General features: G+C 40.7%; 1 protein-coding gene across 3 annotated transcripts in view; it reads right to left on the bottom strand.

The window, feature by feature from the left end:
* Positions 1–10,857: 10,857 nt before the first annotated feature.
* The window catches only part of KCTD9 (potassium channel tetramerization domain containing 9), a 122,424-nt gene continuing 118,954 nt past the window's right edge, over positions 10,858–14,327 (bottom strand). For 2 of the 3 annotated variants that reach the window (XM_085632799.1, XM_085632798.1), the window contains one exon: positions 10,858–14,196. In XM_085632799.1, coding sequence (XP_085488925.1) covers positions 14,080–14,196 — 117 coding nt within the window. In that variant the 3' untranslated portion in view covers positions 10,858–14,079. The remainder of the gene's footprint in view (positions 14,197–14,327) is intronic. The other variant, XM_085632800.1, reaches the window with a different exon arrangement.

Raw genomic sequence — 14,327 nt, 5'->3', positions numbered from 1 at the left:
GCGCACATTGTTGCGCCTGGCCCGGCTCTCGAAGTCCTCCAGCCGGCGGGCGGCGAGGTCACTCTCGGCCCTCAACTTCCGAACCTCGGTCTGCAGATCCGCTACATCATCAGTGAGGCCCGTGGTTTTGTGGTCCAGGTTCTTGACGCGTTCGTTCGTCTTGCCCAGATCCGAGCGGATCAGATTGACATCTACCAGGATGGCATCCACCTTATGCGCCAGGGCCTCGAACTGTCTCCCCATCGAGGACTGCATCCCGTCGAGCGCGCCCATGACATCCTGGAGGGAGAGCTCCGGTGTCCCAGGCGAGTCCTCCTTCTGGGCATCCGGCGCCTGGCTCGACCCACTCGGCGATGCTTTCAGGAGGGCGTAGCGGTCCATACTGTTGACTTGGGAATACGTTCCCCGCCTGGTGGACTTAGTCTTCAGCCGATCCCCTTCTGCTTTGCCCGACATAATGGACTCCAGGCAGTTAAGACTGTTCCCTCTCAGAGAGAGGAATAAGGAGTGAGCAGGTCCGCCTTGTGCCGCCAGAGCAGCCCGCCGAGCGTCCCTGGGGTAATAAAGCCACCCAGAGCTCTACAGTGTCCGGGCAGACAAAGGGAACGAAACCGAAAGTGAAAGAGCGAGGACCTCCGTCCGACAGTTCACACCTCGCCAGGCCGTTGTTGATCAACTAGGAGTCGGGCATCCTGCCAACTCTAGCCCCTGGCATCCCCGGGAGTTAGGCCACAATCTTCCGCCAGTCGTAAGTCTGGTTCCCGATGGGCGATCCGACCGTGGGTGGCATCAATCGCCTCCCTGACAACTCAGCAACACGGTGCCATGCATACCATCAGGATTAGAGACAGGATAGTCGACGGAGGGCGCGAGGGTCTCGGGAGCTCTAAGCTCACGCGGCCATCTTAGTCAAGCGCTAGGCTCCCAATACAGACATTTTCAGGTGAAATCCATATGCAACGCTAAACCGACAAGCAGCAGGACGGAGACTCTAGGTTTATGTCATTTTTAATGGACCGTCTCCTCACTACTTACACTGCAGCGCCCTAGGGAGGCAGATGTGCGCATTACTGCTTTGGCAGCACCAAGTCTCCTGGGACACACTCCTTCCTACTACATAAACACTGTAGCATCTATAGAGCACACATTTCCCCTTTTGGGAGCGCTGAGCAGCCATAAGCCCTCCCACAGACAGCAATGTACTCTGGGCAAGACGTGACCCCGGGAAGGCGTGCTTTAGTCTTGAACCTATATGAGCAGGCCTGTTATGTCGTGTGTGATGCCCAGCGAGGTGAGGGGGCGTGTGGTGGGACCATCAAATCATTACACACACTTCGCGACACACCCAATGTCCGATCTGCAATCAGTGGCTCTCATCAGATCCAAAGATCACCTTCAACCCAACACTTCCTATAGAACGCCTTTCTATTACACGTAGAAGTTGCTTTACTAACCGCCTACGCTATAATGCCCCCCTGCCCACCCCACAGCCTCGTGCACACACCTCCACATCAAAGCCACGTGGCTGTCAGAGTGCTGCCAACACAGTTATGCGACGTAGGCCTGGCTTCGGTTAGGGGTGTGTTGGATAATAGATGGTAAACTGTTGGTGCATTCCTACAACCAGACAACATCTCGGTCTACAATACGGAAGCGAAGAGAAAGGCCGAGAGCTGAGCAGACTCCGGCGGAAGTGTTGAGCTGTCCCCTCACACCAGACGTTTGTTGTACACCGGAGCCGTGAGATGATGGTTGTGTTGCAAGTGGTGAGATAAGAAGGCAATTCAGAAAACAATCCTTAGCACTCGTACTACTTATACAAAATAAAGATGTAATGTGTTTTCACAGTGCAATTCAATCCAGTGTACAAAAGAAATGATTTAGTCTTTTTCTTCTAGATGGTTCTTTTATTCATTGTCAGTCTTCTCCGTGGTTCATAACAGCCAGCCAACACGTGTTTCGTCGCTACATGGGAATGTGGTCCCGCAACGTTTTCAAGGCTATTCTTGGCTTGGTATATATATTTAGTAGGTGGTGATAATTCCAAACCACCTATGGTTTCTGAGGTAATGGCGTCACTTGGTGTTGTGGGATACTGCAATCCTTGGCGACAGACACAGAGGTAGAGATTGTACATCTAAAAATAGGGACATCACTTGGTCTAAAACTTCAGAAAACACAAACAATCTTAGAAAAGAAAGCACAGTACCACCCTTTGGAGACTTCAAAACCTTACTAAACGGATGGGACTTAAGACCGCTGTATATCAGGAACCACCAAGAGACATTACAAAACGCTCACAATGGCAATGTAAGGGCAAGGAACAGTAGGGCCACACTGATACGTTTAAAGTGAGCCTGTAGGAATGTAGTCACAAAAAACAAATGTTAACAGTAAATCTAGGGAATGCTTAAGAACCAGGTGTTCCAGAGCCTCCCGAACCAGAATCAGTCACAGCCATTATTAAGAATCAGGAGCTGAACATGATACAAAAGTGTGGACCAGACCCCTGAAAACTATTTAGAACCAGGAGTAATACACAATTTATAAGTCGGACACTCCTTACCCAGCAACAATACAGAACGACCAAAAAATTTTTTTTAAAAAGAAGTGGCCAGCTGAGATATTTAGTCTACATTATCTAGAACCAGTGGTACCAAGCCAGGAAGAATAGTGGGTATGATACAGATCACATTCATTGGGTCACAGGTGTTCCCGGAGGGTCCCTTTGCAGGACCTCTCTGGGGTATGGGACTGGTATTCATTACCCTGGCAGGTAGCTGGATGATAGGTACAATTCTGCTTAGACACTGGGCTCAGGTCATGTCTGGTTATGTTCAGAAATGGTTTGGGACAAATCTCGAGAGCCAATGGGGTACTCAGTCGATCTTTGCTTGAGAACTCAAATTTGTTTGTGGGCTTGGATTTCTGTCACAACAAGGGACATTCACCTGAATTCCCATGACTTTGAGGAACCTAAGATCTTCACCACTACTTCATTAGGTTAATCCTTAGCATCAGAAGAGATGACTGATACCGCTGACTAACCTTGGGAGGGGGGTAGTGGGGTTGGAAAGAGCTAAAGTTTTGGTGTACCTTGGAGCTCCTGTAAAAACTATGGCAGTTGGGTATCAATCCTTCTGAGCAGGACCCCTCTAATCCTAGTTGCAAGGCACATTCTTTCAGTCAGGATAAGTACTCTACAACAAGAGCACAATCTTTTCAGACAACTGTAATTAATGCTTTACAACCAGCCTGAGGTGTAAGTCCTTAATGCAACATTCCAAACAAGAATTACTATAAGGAATACAGGTCCATGTGAAGGGCCATTGAGCACAGACTCCCGCGCTGATTTCTGAATGTGTATTCTTTGCTCACATGATTCAGAAAGCTTTCCCTCTCCTTAATGTTGTTCTACTTCACAAAACGAGTCCTATTTTGAGACAATTAATAACGCAAAGTAACACAGATCTCAAAATAAAGGGTGTGGCGAAAGAGTTCTAGTACTTCCAGATAGCAGCTTGGTTTCAGCATATCCATAAATCTCCTGCTCTTGCGCTGTAACCCAGGATGCTCTTCCTTGTGTGATTTTGTATAACACTGTACTGATTATATTCAATACCTTTGTGGCAAAGAAACTGTGCCTTTTTCTAATAATACCTTTCTGCTCTGTTGTTCTAAAATGTACACCAACAAATTTGAATAATAAATTATGTATAACAAAATTAAAGGTAGGTTCAGGCCTTCTAAGTTTAAGATTTTATTATTGGTCACCTTTTAATAATTGGATGTTTGTTTTTGGGCCTCTTACAGAAATGTGAGGTCTTCTTTCTAGGTCTTCTTTCTCTTCTCCAAACATGGCAGTGCCCTTTAGAATTATCACTAGGTTTTCAGTCTCTCCCACCTATGATTACACAAACATACACACTTAAGTAATACATCCCTATCTAGTGAGAAATCTATAAACATTTCAGCATTCTTGCTTTAGTCTATTTCACTCGGCTTTTGGGCAAGAGGTCACCTCATGTACTTTTAGGTCTTCCATTAGCAAAGACCTTTGGTTTTTATTAAAAATATATATACCATACATACCCCTAGGGGATTACAGTTAGCCCTTTTCACCCACTGCTCTGCTATATTGTCATTCACAGCTTACTTTCACCCACCACAGTATATAGCTTGGAGCAAAGGGTCAGACCACTTCAGCTATTGACTTGCCTGACTGACATCATTCTACTCTGGCACAATCTGTGCATCCACGCAATAAGTAGGCCCCTTCAGTGCCAGCAACTACTTGTGCAATGTGTGCTTTTATACAAAAATATACATCTTGACTTTTAGACAATGCTTGTTTTTATGCAACATGTGCCTTCATACAAAAACCATTCACAACAAAATAACCACGGGCAAAGCTAAAAGGTCAGCAGCCAACATCAGACATATTCGCATTGCTAATGCTTGGCATTTCCCTGTGCTTTAAGAGTTTCCTAGGAGATTAAGAGATAGAAAATGATGTTACTGTGGTATGCAAACTCATTTTGATAGTCCCATATAGATGTTAACTCTTTGCATTTCATTATATGCACACTGTAATACTTACTACTGAAGTTGGGAAAGTGCAATGCATGTTTTCGTACTGGTTGCTATTATAGTGAATACACTAGATCTTTGGTATTTGTTGACTATCTCAGGCTGCTGTTCTTCTTATCTTGGGTTCAAAATAAAGAAAAAAATGGTTTCTTATAATTATATAAAATATTTGGCCGATTTTGTTTGGGAGCCACAAAATAAAGTATCAGACGGGAAGAACCGGTCAGCACTAAACCCATGTTTGTCATAATAAATATCATTAAATTATGGAAACATGCCAGACTGTAAGGCATTAAATCATGGAAACATTCTAGATATTTGGAGGACTAAACTAAAAGAGTTATCAGAAGTTCAGTAAAAAGATACATGTAGGGTAACTGTCACAAGGCAAAATTGTCAGAAAAGTCAACTTTTTTTATTCTTAATAACGACTGCTGTATGAACACACTTACATGAATGTGGGATTGGATTTTTTGAAAATACATTTTTTTCCTACTAGTTGTGTTTAACAGTGAAAGGTGCAGGACATCTCAGTAATAGTAGATTTCAACATGCAAGGTCTAGGTAAATTGTTTATCATAGTACTTGCGGCTAAAAGTATTTGAGGCAATCATTCGCCATAAATTCGATATGTATATTAAATACTTCATGGTGTAGAAAGTAGGCTCTCTGGGGTCTGCGCATGACTGGTGTGTCACCTAAGAAGCCTTAAAAACCCATCCACCCCATTCCCAAACACATGCAAACATGGGTCAAAAGAAGTTCTAAAAATATCTAACAGGAAAAGGTAAATCAGGATACTTTATTGGGTGCTGAATGATACGCAGTATAACATCTTAATCATCCATTTTATTTTTCTGAAGTAACAATCTGTCACATTTTTTCTAAATTTATCAGCAGAAAGTTAACACTCAGCAGTCATCCTCTTTCTCCCTCCTTGCTATTCTCTCTAATAGAGATCAAGTGAAACCGAAGAAAATGTTACTCTGTCACTTTACATAGAACAGTGTAGAAAAGAATCCATGTAAACCAACAAAGTTACATGTGTCTCTTCCATTACAAATGTGATAAAATAGGAAGAGGAAGAAAGATGGTAGCTGGCAAGATTTGAGTTTTAGCTGAGAATCTTTCAGTGATCAAAACAACTTCTCTGGGTTGACCTTCCACTTTAATGAACTTGACATGGACACACTGACTTGGTTCTCTACACATGATTAAACTCACAAGTAATTGTGATAAGGCACTGTGCCCAACTATGGCATTTCAATCACAAAAGACATTGTAACGAGAAGAGAAAAACACAGTTTTCACATACAGAGGCAGTGCTAAAGTCAAAAATGCAAAACAATACAACTGCATTTTAAGTTTGTTTTTTTATTTGGTGCATGAACGTAACAGTCTTTAGGCCTTCATATTGCATTTTGCAGATTTAAGAAATATAACATTTGTTTATGCATAATTACATATATAAATAACATTTTATAGAACGTAGTACAAAGTGAGGTTGCAGTGCTCACAAAACATGCTCTCCTAAAGACAAAGGCAAGGATACAGCTCAGACAGGTAAAGGCTACTTGGAAGGTAAGGGGGGGTGCTCAAGGGTTGTACTGAATAGGTTTATGTTCTTTAGGATTACAATGTCATTTCAAGGCAAGCAATCTTAAGGTCGCACTGAGAATAGCAGAGATTTCCTACTGGGCAGTGGGAGCTACAAGGTTCTTTGTGTGATTTTCAGCGAGTGCAAATGCCAGAGGAAAAAGGACTTCATTTAAGGAGATTGTCAAAAACTGATATGCATGGAGCTAAAACGTTGATCTGCATTCTTTATCTCTCATACATACACACACACACACACACAACATTTGTACATGTGAATAGCAAATAAGGCTCTAGGACAACTGCATCATGCAATACTGGTGTGTGGGGACCTAGGCTCTGATTTTCCATTATGGAGAAACAAGTGTTGAACTCGTAATGTTTATTTAAGGAGTGAGAAGTCTTGGGCTATGGCAAAGGGGAAAACAGTGTCGGATAGCTGGGTCTAAGTGCTAGAAATGTTGGACACATGATGTGGACTGGAAGAAGCAGCAAATCTGTAGGACAGTCTATAAATTAAGAGTAATTTAATTCTGAACTGTCAAAAAGATGCTCGGTCTTTATAGAACTGTGATGCTGAACCACAGCTGGTTTCATGGGTGATGGTGAGAAGCTAAAAGGCAATGTAAGCTTTAGCTAGGATCCGCCAAAGTTGTCTTAGCACTGGGATTATGTGCTTGGCTTCTTTGGTTGATTACTCTAGCAACAAGGTCTTGAAACCTTGCAATAAGGAGAAGAGTAATTTGACCTTATGTGCAACAGCTGTTAATCCTTTTCAAAAGCACGAGGGACTTAACTTTGTAGTTATCCTCTCCACCATTACCAAATTGTTCCATAACCTTCGAAAAAGACATGCCACCAAACATGCAGAGTCTGATAAAATGGTTGTACAATACAAGTTTAGGTGCATTCACCAGAGTGCAGGAGTACACTCAGGTGTGGCAGAAATGTGCTATTGCAAGGTCTACGTAAGAGCTTTGCTTTTCTAGTGATACCTTTTTTTAATGTTTGGAGAAAAAAGCAAAACAACAATTCATGGACGGAATGCTGAACAATGTCAAACATTCAACCCTAGTACAGAGATCTTCACTAATTCCATTGTTTTTTTGCTCATCATGCCATTCCACTTTAGATCCAACCATATGCATAACACTCGTGACCCTGCTCCTCATGGGAACAGTCCTGCTCGAGCTGGACTGGAAACGAGAACCTGGGACCGGTTACAGGGTATAACCCCATATCAGCCAGGCTAGCTTAACTCCAGTGGCACGGTACCCATGTCTGGGCATACCCATCCCACGTAGGACAACAAATTCCCAATTGATGGACGGAATGCTGAACAATGTCAAACATTCATCCCACCCCGTACAGAGATCTGGGCCTAAACCCATCATTTGTTTGCTCACCATGCCATTCTAGTTTGGCCCCAGCTCAAGGTCCAAACTGGGGTGGCATGGTGAGCCAATAAAAAATGGATTTAACCTAAGTGGGAAGGGGGTCCCATGCTCACTATGCCACTGAATTCAAGCTAGCCTGGTTGATGAGGGGTGATACCCTAAAACTGGTTCCAGGATGCTTGTTTTCTGGTCCAGGGAGGACCTGGCATTTCAGTCTGTACAGTTCCCACTGGGTGCAGGGTCAAGATTGATACGCATATGACTGGGTCTAAAGTAAGGTGGCATCGTGAGCAACAAAACAATGGATTTAATCCAGATCTGTGACTTGGGGTGAATGTTTGACAATGTTCAGCTCGTCATCATTCCAACCACCATCTTTTTGTGGGGGAAAAAGCATCCAATTGAAGCTTCAAAGATCCATGATAAGAATTCCCTTTACGTTTTATATTGAGATGAACATTTTTGTGACAGTCTATTTTTGTGACAGTCTATCACGATAAAGAATTTCTCAGATCATCTTCAGAGATCCAACCATCATTTAAGTAGGAACTGCTACTTAGTTTTGGATTAAGGAACATACTTCTGAAGTAAAGGAGAACATTTATCAGCCCTAGATTAATAAAAAAGATCTCCTTAGTTCCGAGGTTGGCACAGGAGGTAAGGCTCCAAATTGGGTGTAGTAAGCCTATGGAAATACAAGTACTCAAACACAATGAATAGAACATTGAGACAATGGTAAAAAGTGTCAGGGAACGTTTACGCTCTTGTGAGAGCATTCTTGGCCTCAAGGTACCACTCAAAATTCATAGATTAATGGTAGGGACTTGCACACGTGTCTTAATGCTTACACATATATATCCATCAAGAGTGCAAACACACATCTGTAATTAGCAAACTGATATCAGTGCTCTCTCAAAATTATTATCATTACTATTAGAATGGGAATAGATTATTGACAACCATGTTATCACTCCCTGCAGTCAAGTTCCCATCTTATAGTTTGCATACCATAATCACACAGAGTGCAGGCGAATCTGCAATAGACAAATTCTGCAGACACGTTTCATGGTGTGTATTTCACTAGTTTTGATATCTACTCAGGAATCCTACGTAATCAGCTATTTGAATTATTTTAACAGTATTCGTGTGTAGCGCTTTCACAATTAGAATGTAAGTGCAATATTTAAACAGCACAAAGCAATTAAAGATGCTTCAAATAAATCTTCCCATCCCAGATTTTTCAGTCACCAGCTCAGTACAGAATTGTGAGTCCCAAAATGTTGTAAATCCATCCACTACTGAGATTAACAGGGGGGCAAGATAATGGAAACATAGTGGGCATGAAAAGAATTTCAGATATACATGGTACCTTAGACTTACAACCCAATTTGATATTACTCATTTTGGACTGAAAAGCTGCAGCCATAGTTGTGCCGCTGGATCAGCTGGTTTCTCACATTAGACTGATTGGAAGTTTGTTTTCCTCAGTGTTTAAAATGTAACAGTGCATCAACAATCCTGTGTCCCACATAATGAGATCAGTAGGACAAATGCCCTGTAATTTACTATGTTTTAGGGAAATCAGATAGTCTAAATTAAATAAATTATTTTCACCTTAAGTGAAAAGCTCATCTGTCTTAATCGCATCCTCACATGGATTTGTTTCACAATAAATTGTTGTGAAAGCAGCAAACGTCTTAACTTTAGCACATCAGGTGCAAAGCTGGTAAGATACAAAATTTGTAATTCACATGTAACAGCTCTTTTTTCATGGTTAGCACACTGTGATTCATAGGTAGTTTCTTGTGCGGTGAAACATCAGCATCAGTTCAGAATACCAAGTCTGTCATGCTCAAGAGAGTGTTATGAAAACCAATTCCATGGCTAAATTTTATCTCGGCATGATAATTTGGTATACCAATGTATTGGTGACAACATTTATGAAAATGTGTTGCAAAAAATGATCAACAGTGTATTGACAAAATTAGTCTTTTGCTGTGGTAAGGCTTAGTCCAGTAATGCTATTCCTGTGCCTGAAAATACCATTTCTTTTCAAATGTAATCTACTTATCTATGTGGTGGGCATTCTATGAAAATACTACTGCAATAGTCCTAGGCCTTGCTGCATCAGGTTCATTAGTTAGTTTCTAATGCATCATTCCCCAATTATCCAAACAGTGATATGCCAACATGAGTAAAATTTTCACTGAGGTCCTTGGGTTCATGCCTAATGCCCAACACATTCAATCATGACTGGAGTCCAAGTAGGAAACCAGTGGTATTGTGTGGCCAATGTTTTTGCTTCATCAAGGCATGTGTTCAAGGTTTCCCTGACAATTGCTTGGCCTTCTTGAACTATTGTTATGTTAAAAAATATTTATAGAGTGCACGTTCACCATACAGTTTCTTGGTGCTATGTAAGGAGAGGTAGCCAGCTGCTTGTTAATCATAAATTCGTATGCCTGAGAAAACAACCAAGTTTTTAATTGTCTCCTGAACTAGTCTCTGTTCTCTTGCAATACCTCTCTGGTACATGGGTTATAATGCATTTCATTTGACCCTATTGACTTCTGTTGCATTTTGCTAAAATTCGGAGTTCTCATACTGTGGCACAGAAACCAATCACAGTTAGCATTTGTGCTTTCTTTGTTTGATGGATGCTCCCCATTGAGCCTAGGGATCATAGATTTTGTCTGTTATGATAATACTCACTGAATCAACCTCTAGGAAGGCTGCACATATACAAGCTCTTGATGTGTAGGCTTATGCTTTTAAGCATTTCTTGGGCTGGCTGGCCGAATTGTAGCAGGTTTTTGCAAAACCCCTTCAGCTTGTTTTATCGCATTTGCCAGCATACAGAGATAGTTACAAGGAGCATGAGCTTGGTTTCACAATTTCTTAGGAAAAAAAGGACATCCTGTTTCCATCCCAAAGTGAAATTTGGCATCTATCCTCTTTAACACTTGTTCGGTCATCCACGAGCTAGGAGTAAAGTCTTGCAAGCCACTCAAGTTCATGTTGAAGCTGATCCTCCCTTCACAGAAAAAGACAATTTGTGTCTGCAGTTTCCTCATGTTCAAGTCGTTGATAACTCTTGGACATACGTCTCTTCCTTTGTTGCAAAACTGATCAGGATTCTTTTTGCAAGTTACAGTTTAGTGCCTTAGCTATACTTAACACTAGTATTTTTAAATTAAGTTTTGCTGTCTCTCTATAAAGAATTAAAACACAATTTCAAAACTTGGTAACACTTCAACAAAGTGAGTTGTTTTGGTGTTGTTTTTGCATCCAAACAGATAGGTCTTTCGACATCTTTGATGCTAGATTTATTTGAGCTCAAACACATTGAATCCTTTACTTATTAAAAAGCAGTTCTGGTGTTCATTTCAAAGATCTGTGCCTTAAGTTTTGCAAAGTCGAAAGTCTCCTTTTCATGTCTTGTGCCGACTTTTTCTTCTGAAATTCAGGGCGTGTCTCCTTACAGATGTTTTACATTGTGCTTCTTAGGTTCACTCTCTGGGATTCATGAAGAGCCATCATGCTTAGCGGTGGTGGTTTTCTTCAAGGGTAACAACTTATTGGGCTTTCTACCTGCAGTCCATTTGCTTCTTTGAGAATCTAATGACACTTAGTTCCCTCAATGTTTTCAGCACCCTATTCGATTTCTTCAATATACATTACATACTCAATTATTTCAATGTATTCCAAGGTCCAAGATCTATCCGACTATTTTGTTACAGGGTATAAAACACTCTGGCCTGTGCAACTTTTGAGTATTAAGATGAAGGTTTTGATAAGACATGCACCATTTATCATCAGTCGTCACAACACTGCAGCAAACAGGGTTTAGCAAACACGGTGGTGGTCTCTCCATGTGAACGTGTGATCAGACTGTTCACAAAATGTGAAAGGGAGTATTTTAAGTTGCTGTTAACCAGAAAATTTACTAAGCAATTCAATAATACTATGATGTACTTGCATAGTCAACCTTGAAGTGTTTCTTCTCACCACAAAGCTGATCTGCAGCTCTTCACTCACTCTATTAACTAAGCGGTGGAAGGATAGCTCTAATGCATGAAGCACTGGTTGATATTAGAGGGGAGTCCCTATACAGAAAGGCTCAGTGTCAACAGTAACAATTTTAAACTATGGGACATACAAATTAACTTCTCAATCTTAATTTCTAGATGAATAGAGAATACACAGAATGCTTCTTCTATAAAAGTCTACAAATCCCATATACCTTATATCTATGATAATTTTATAATAAAAAAACTTAGGACAGTAGAAACACAACCGCTTGCAATGTAATCCCGAAGAAAAACGTTTACCTCACCGCTTCCGACTTACAATTGCATGCAATCTATGGTGGTCAGGTACTGCGAGACAGTTCATATTTTAACATGTCCCTCGTGAGGATTGAGACAGATATATTGTTTCATTTTGAATTCAGCAATCCTCACAACACCTAAAACTCAATTAGATGACTTCACTTCACTGACGTACAGATATACAAACATTAAGAAAAGTGTGAAAGCGAAATACATCACTTCATATAAAATAAAAAATATATAATTGCTAACCTTGTATTTTCGTCCTGTAATACGAATGTGGGGTTGCATTGAGAAAGTACTCGTGGTTTATCAAGTCACCAGAGACCTTGGTAAAAGTTATAAGCTTGTGGTACAGGTAACATGTTTTGTATCTACTTATAGCTGCACTCAAACACTTAAAACTCTCAATCTCTCATAAGCACTGAACCAACTTTTAAAAAAGATAGTGCCCTTTGTGAGTCTCTCTAACTCCGTTTTAATGGGGACTGGTCCCGCTGTTTTTGGTCTGAATGCAATAAATACTACAAAGATTGTGACCAGCCCTCATTAGTTCCAAAGAAAGGATATGTGTGATTGAGAAAAACATATATATTTTAACAACAATGTGCAACTTTTTAAAACTGTTATAATAAACAGTACCCAAAGCTCCAAAGATTTGCATTTGCAGTGGAGAAACTAAGGCACACTAGTAATTAACTTCCCAAAATCACAAAGTGCAAGTAACTAATGTGGGAATTCAAGTGATGATGTGCTTTACCACAAGCTTGAACCTTGGGGTTAGAATTCACAGAGAACTGGAAGAGTTCAGTTAAGTTTCATAGTGCAATTTCTATACTACGCGCATAGTGGTACTGCAGTGACTGGAGTAAAGTGACTGGTTCTTACCAAAAGTTCAAGAACAGGAGCACACAATAACCGAAAGTCACAATTACTCTTCTTGAAAAGTGTATCCTCATTCTTCTCCCTCACTTCATAAAAAAGGCACAAAGAGGAAAAACACCCTTTCAGATAAGAGCACAAAGGCAATAAATAAAATGTTTAGAGTGCTGCGTTATTGTTTACAGTGGATTCTGCTTATAAGGATGACAAGAGAGACATTCCACTTAGTGCCATCTCATGACACAGATTTAGCTTTGATCTAGCAACTCAACAGAACAAATCTATATTTACGCGTATGGAGGAATCGTGGTTTTACAAACAGAGGATTTATGTTTTAGGATGCCCCTGAGCGACACAAGGCTCATTTTACCTCAGGTGCACTAAACGGAAGCATGAAAATAATTTGTGAAATCATTATGTGTACAAATGGTATGAAATGAAAATAAAAATAGCTGCAAAGAGCGAAAGGTGGGAAAAGCGGTTTCAAGATTATGGAAAGAAGAGGCTGTTGGAACAAAGAAGATTAAAAGCACAACTCAGTTGTGCACCTTTATAAGAAATATAATGGCAGATTTCAAGGAGTCTCTTAGTAAGGTGCTGTCAGTCAAAGGAAATAGGTAGTCTAAAAGTTGTATCTTAACTGTGTAGTGTTTCCACATGGCCACAGATCTGATCTGGTTTCCTCTGAATTACTCAATTTTTTCAACCAGAGGTTCCTTGGAAAGAGTTCTTAGCAAGTTATGCCTAAAAGGCAGTCTTTGAACACTAGTTGAACAAAGATTGGAGTTGCAGTCTATATGCAAAATCCCTACAGTCCATTATAAATAGAATCCACTGCTTTTTTATTTGAAAGCTCTATTCCTGACTGTGTTCCTAGGAGCAACGCATTGTACATATACATGGTTATTATTTGAAATAATTTAAGAGCACTAGTAGAGAGCCTTCAAGACCCCACTTCTAAGAGCTCCCACATCAAAGCAGAGTACCTGAAGCATAAGAGTATAAAGTAATACTGCTAAAGATTTCACTGTGTGTCAAGTGGGGGAAATCGGGTATTATCTAAAGACTAGACATCCCAGTGGCTTAGCCATATGGATAAAGCTCTGTGTACCAAACCTCCTCCGGTCAGAGAACTTAGTGGAAATCTTCCAGAACGCCACTCAGATACTATTCTCTGGTATTTGTGTGTCGTTTAAAATACAGGTTTGAATGAGCTGCATATAGTGAGAGTGCGGAAATAAAAAATAGGCATTTGTTATTTTTTTCTGCTGACAATCGCAGCATTATCGAACACTCTGTGACATGTGCAAAGGTGTCAACATCTCCTCAAAGATAGCTCCTTTTACGTTCGAACCCCTTAGATTGGCTTCTTGCAGGTCACAACCAGACAGGTCACAATTCTGAAAAAGAAAAACATGACAGGCTCACGATTAACTATATAACATCACTGCATCCTCAGGGGAACAAAAATGTCAAATTGGAAGCATTCAGCAACAATGTCAAAACCCGATTAATGTGTTAAAAAAATATG

This window comes from Triturus cristatus, chromosome 11, assembly GCF_964204655.1.
Source record: "Triturus cristatus chromosome 11, aTriCri1.1, whole genome shotgun sequence".
Lineage (NCBI taxonomy): Eukaryota > Metazoa > Chordata > Amphibia > Caudata > Salamandridae > Triturus > Triturus cristatus.
Note: the sequence above shows the minus strand (reverse complement) of the source record. Positions and strands in the feature narration are given on the sequence as shown.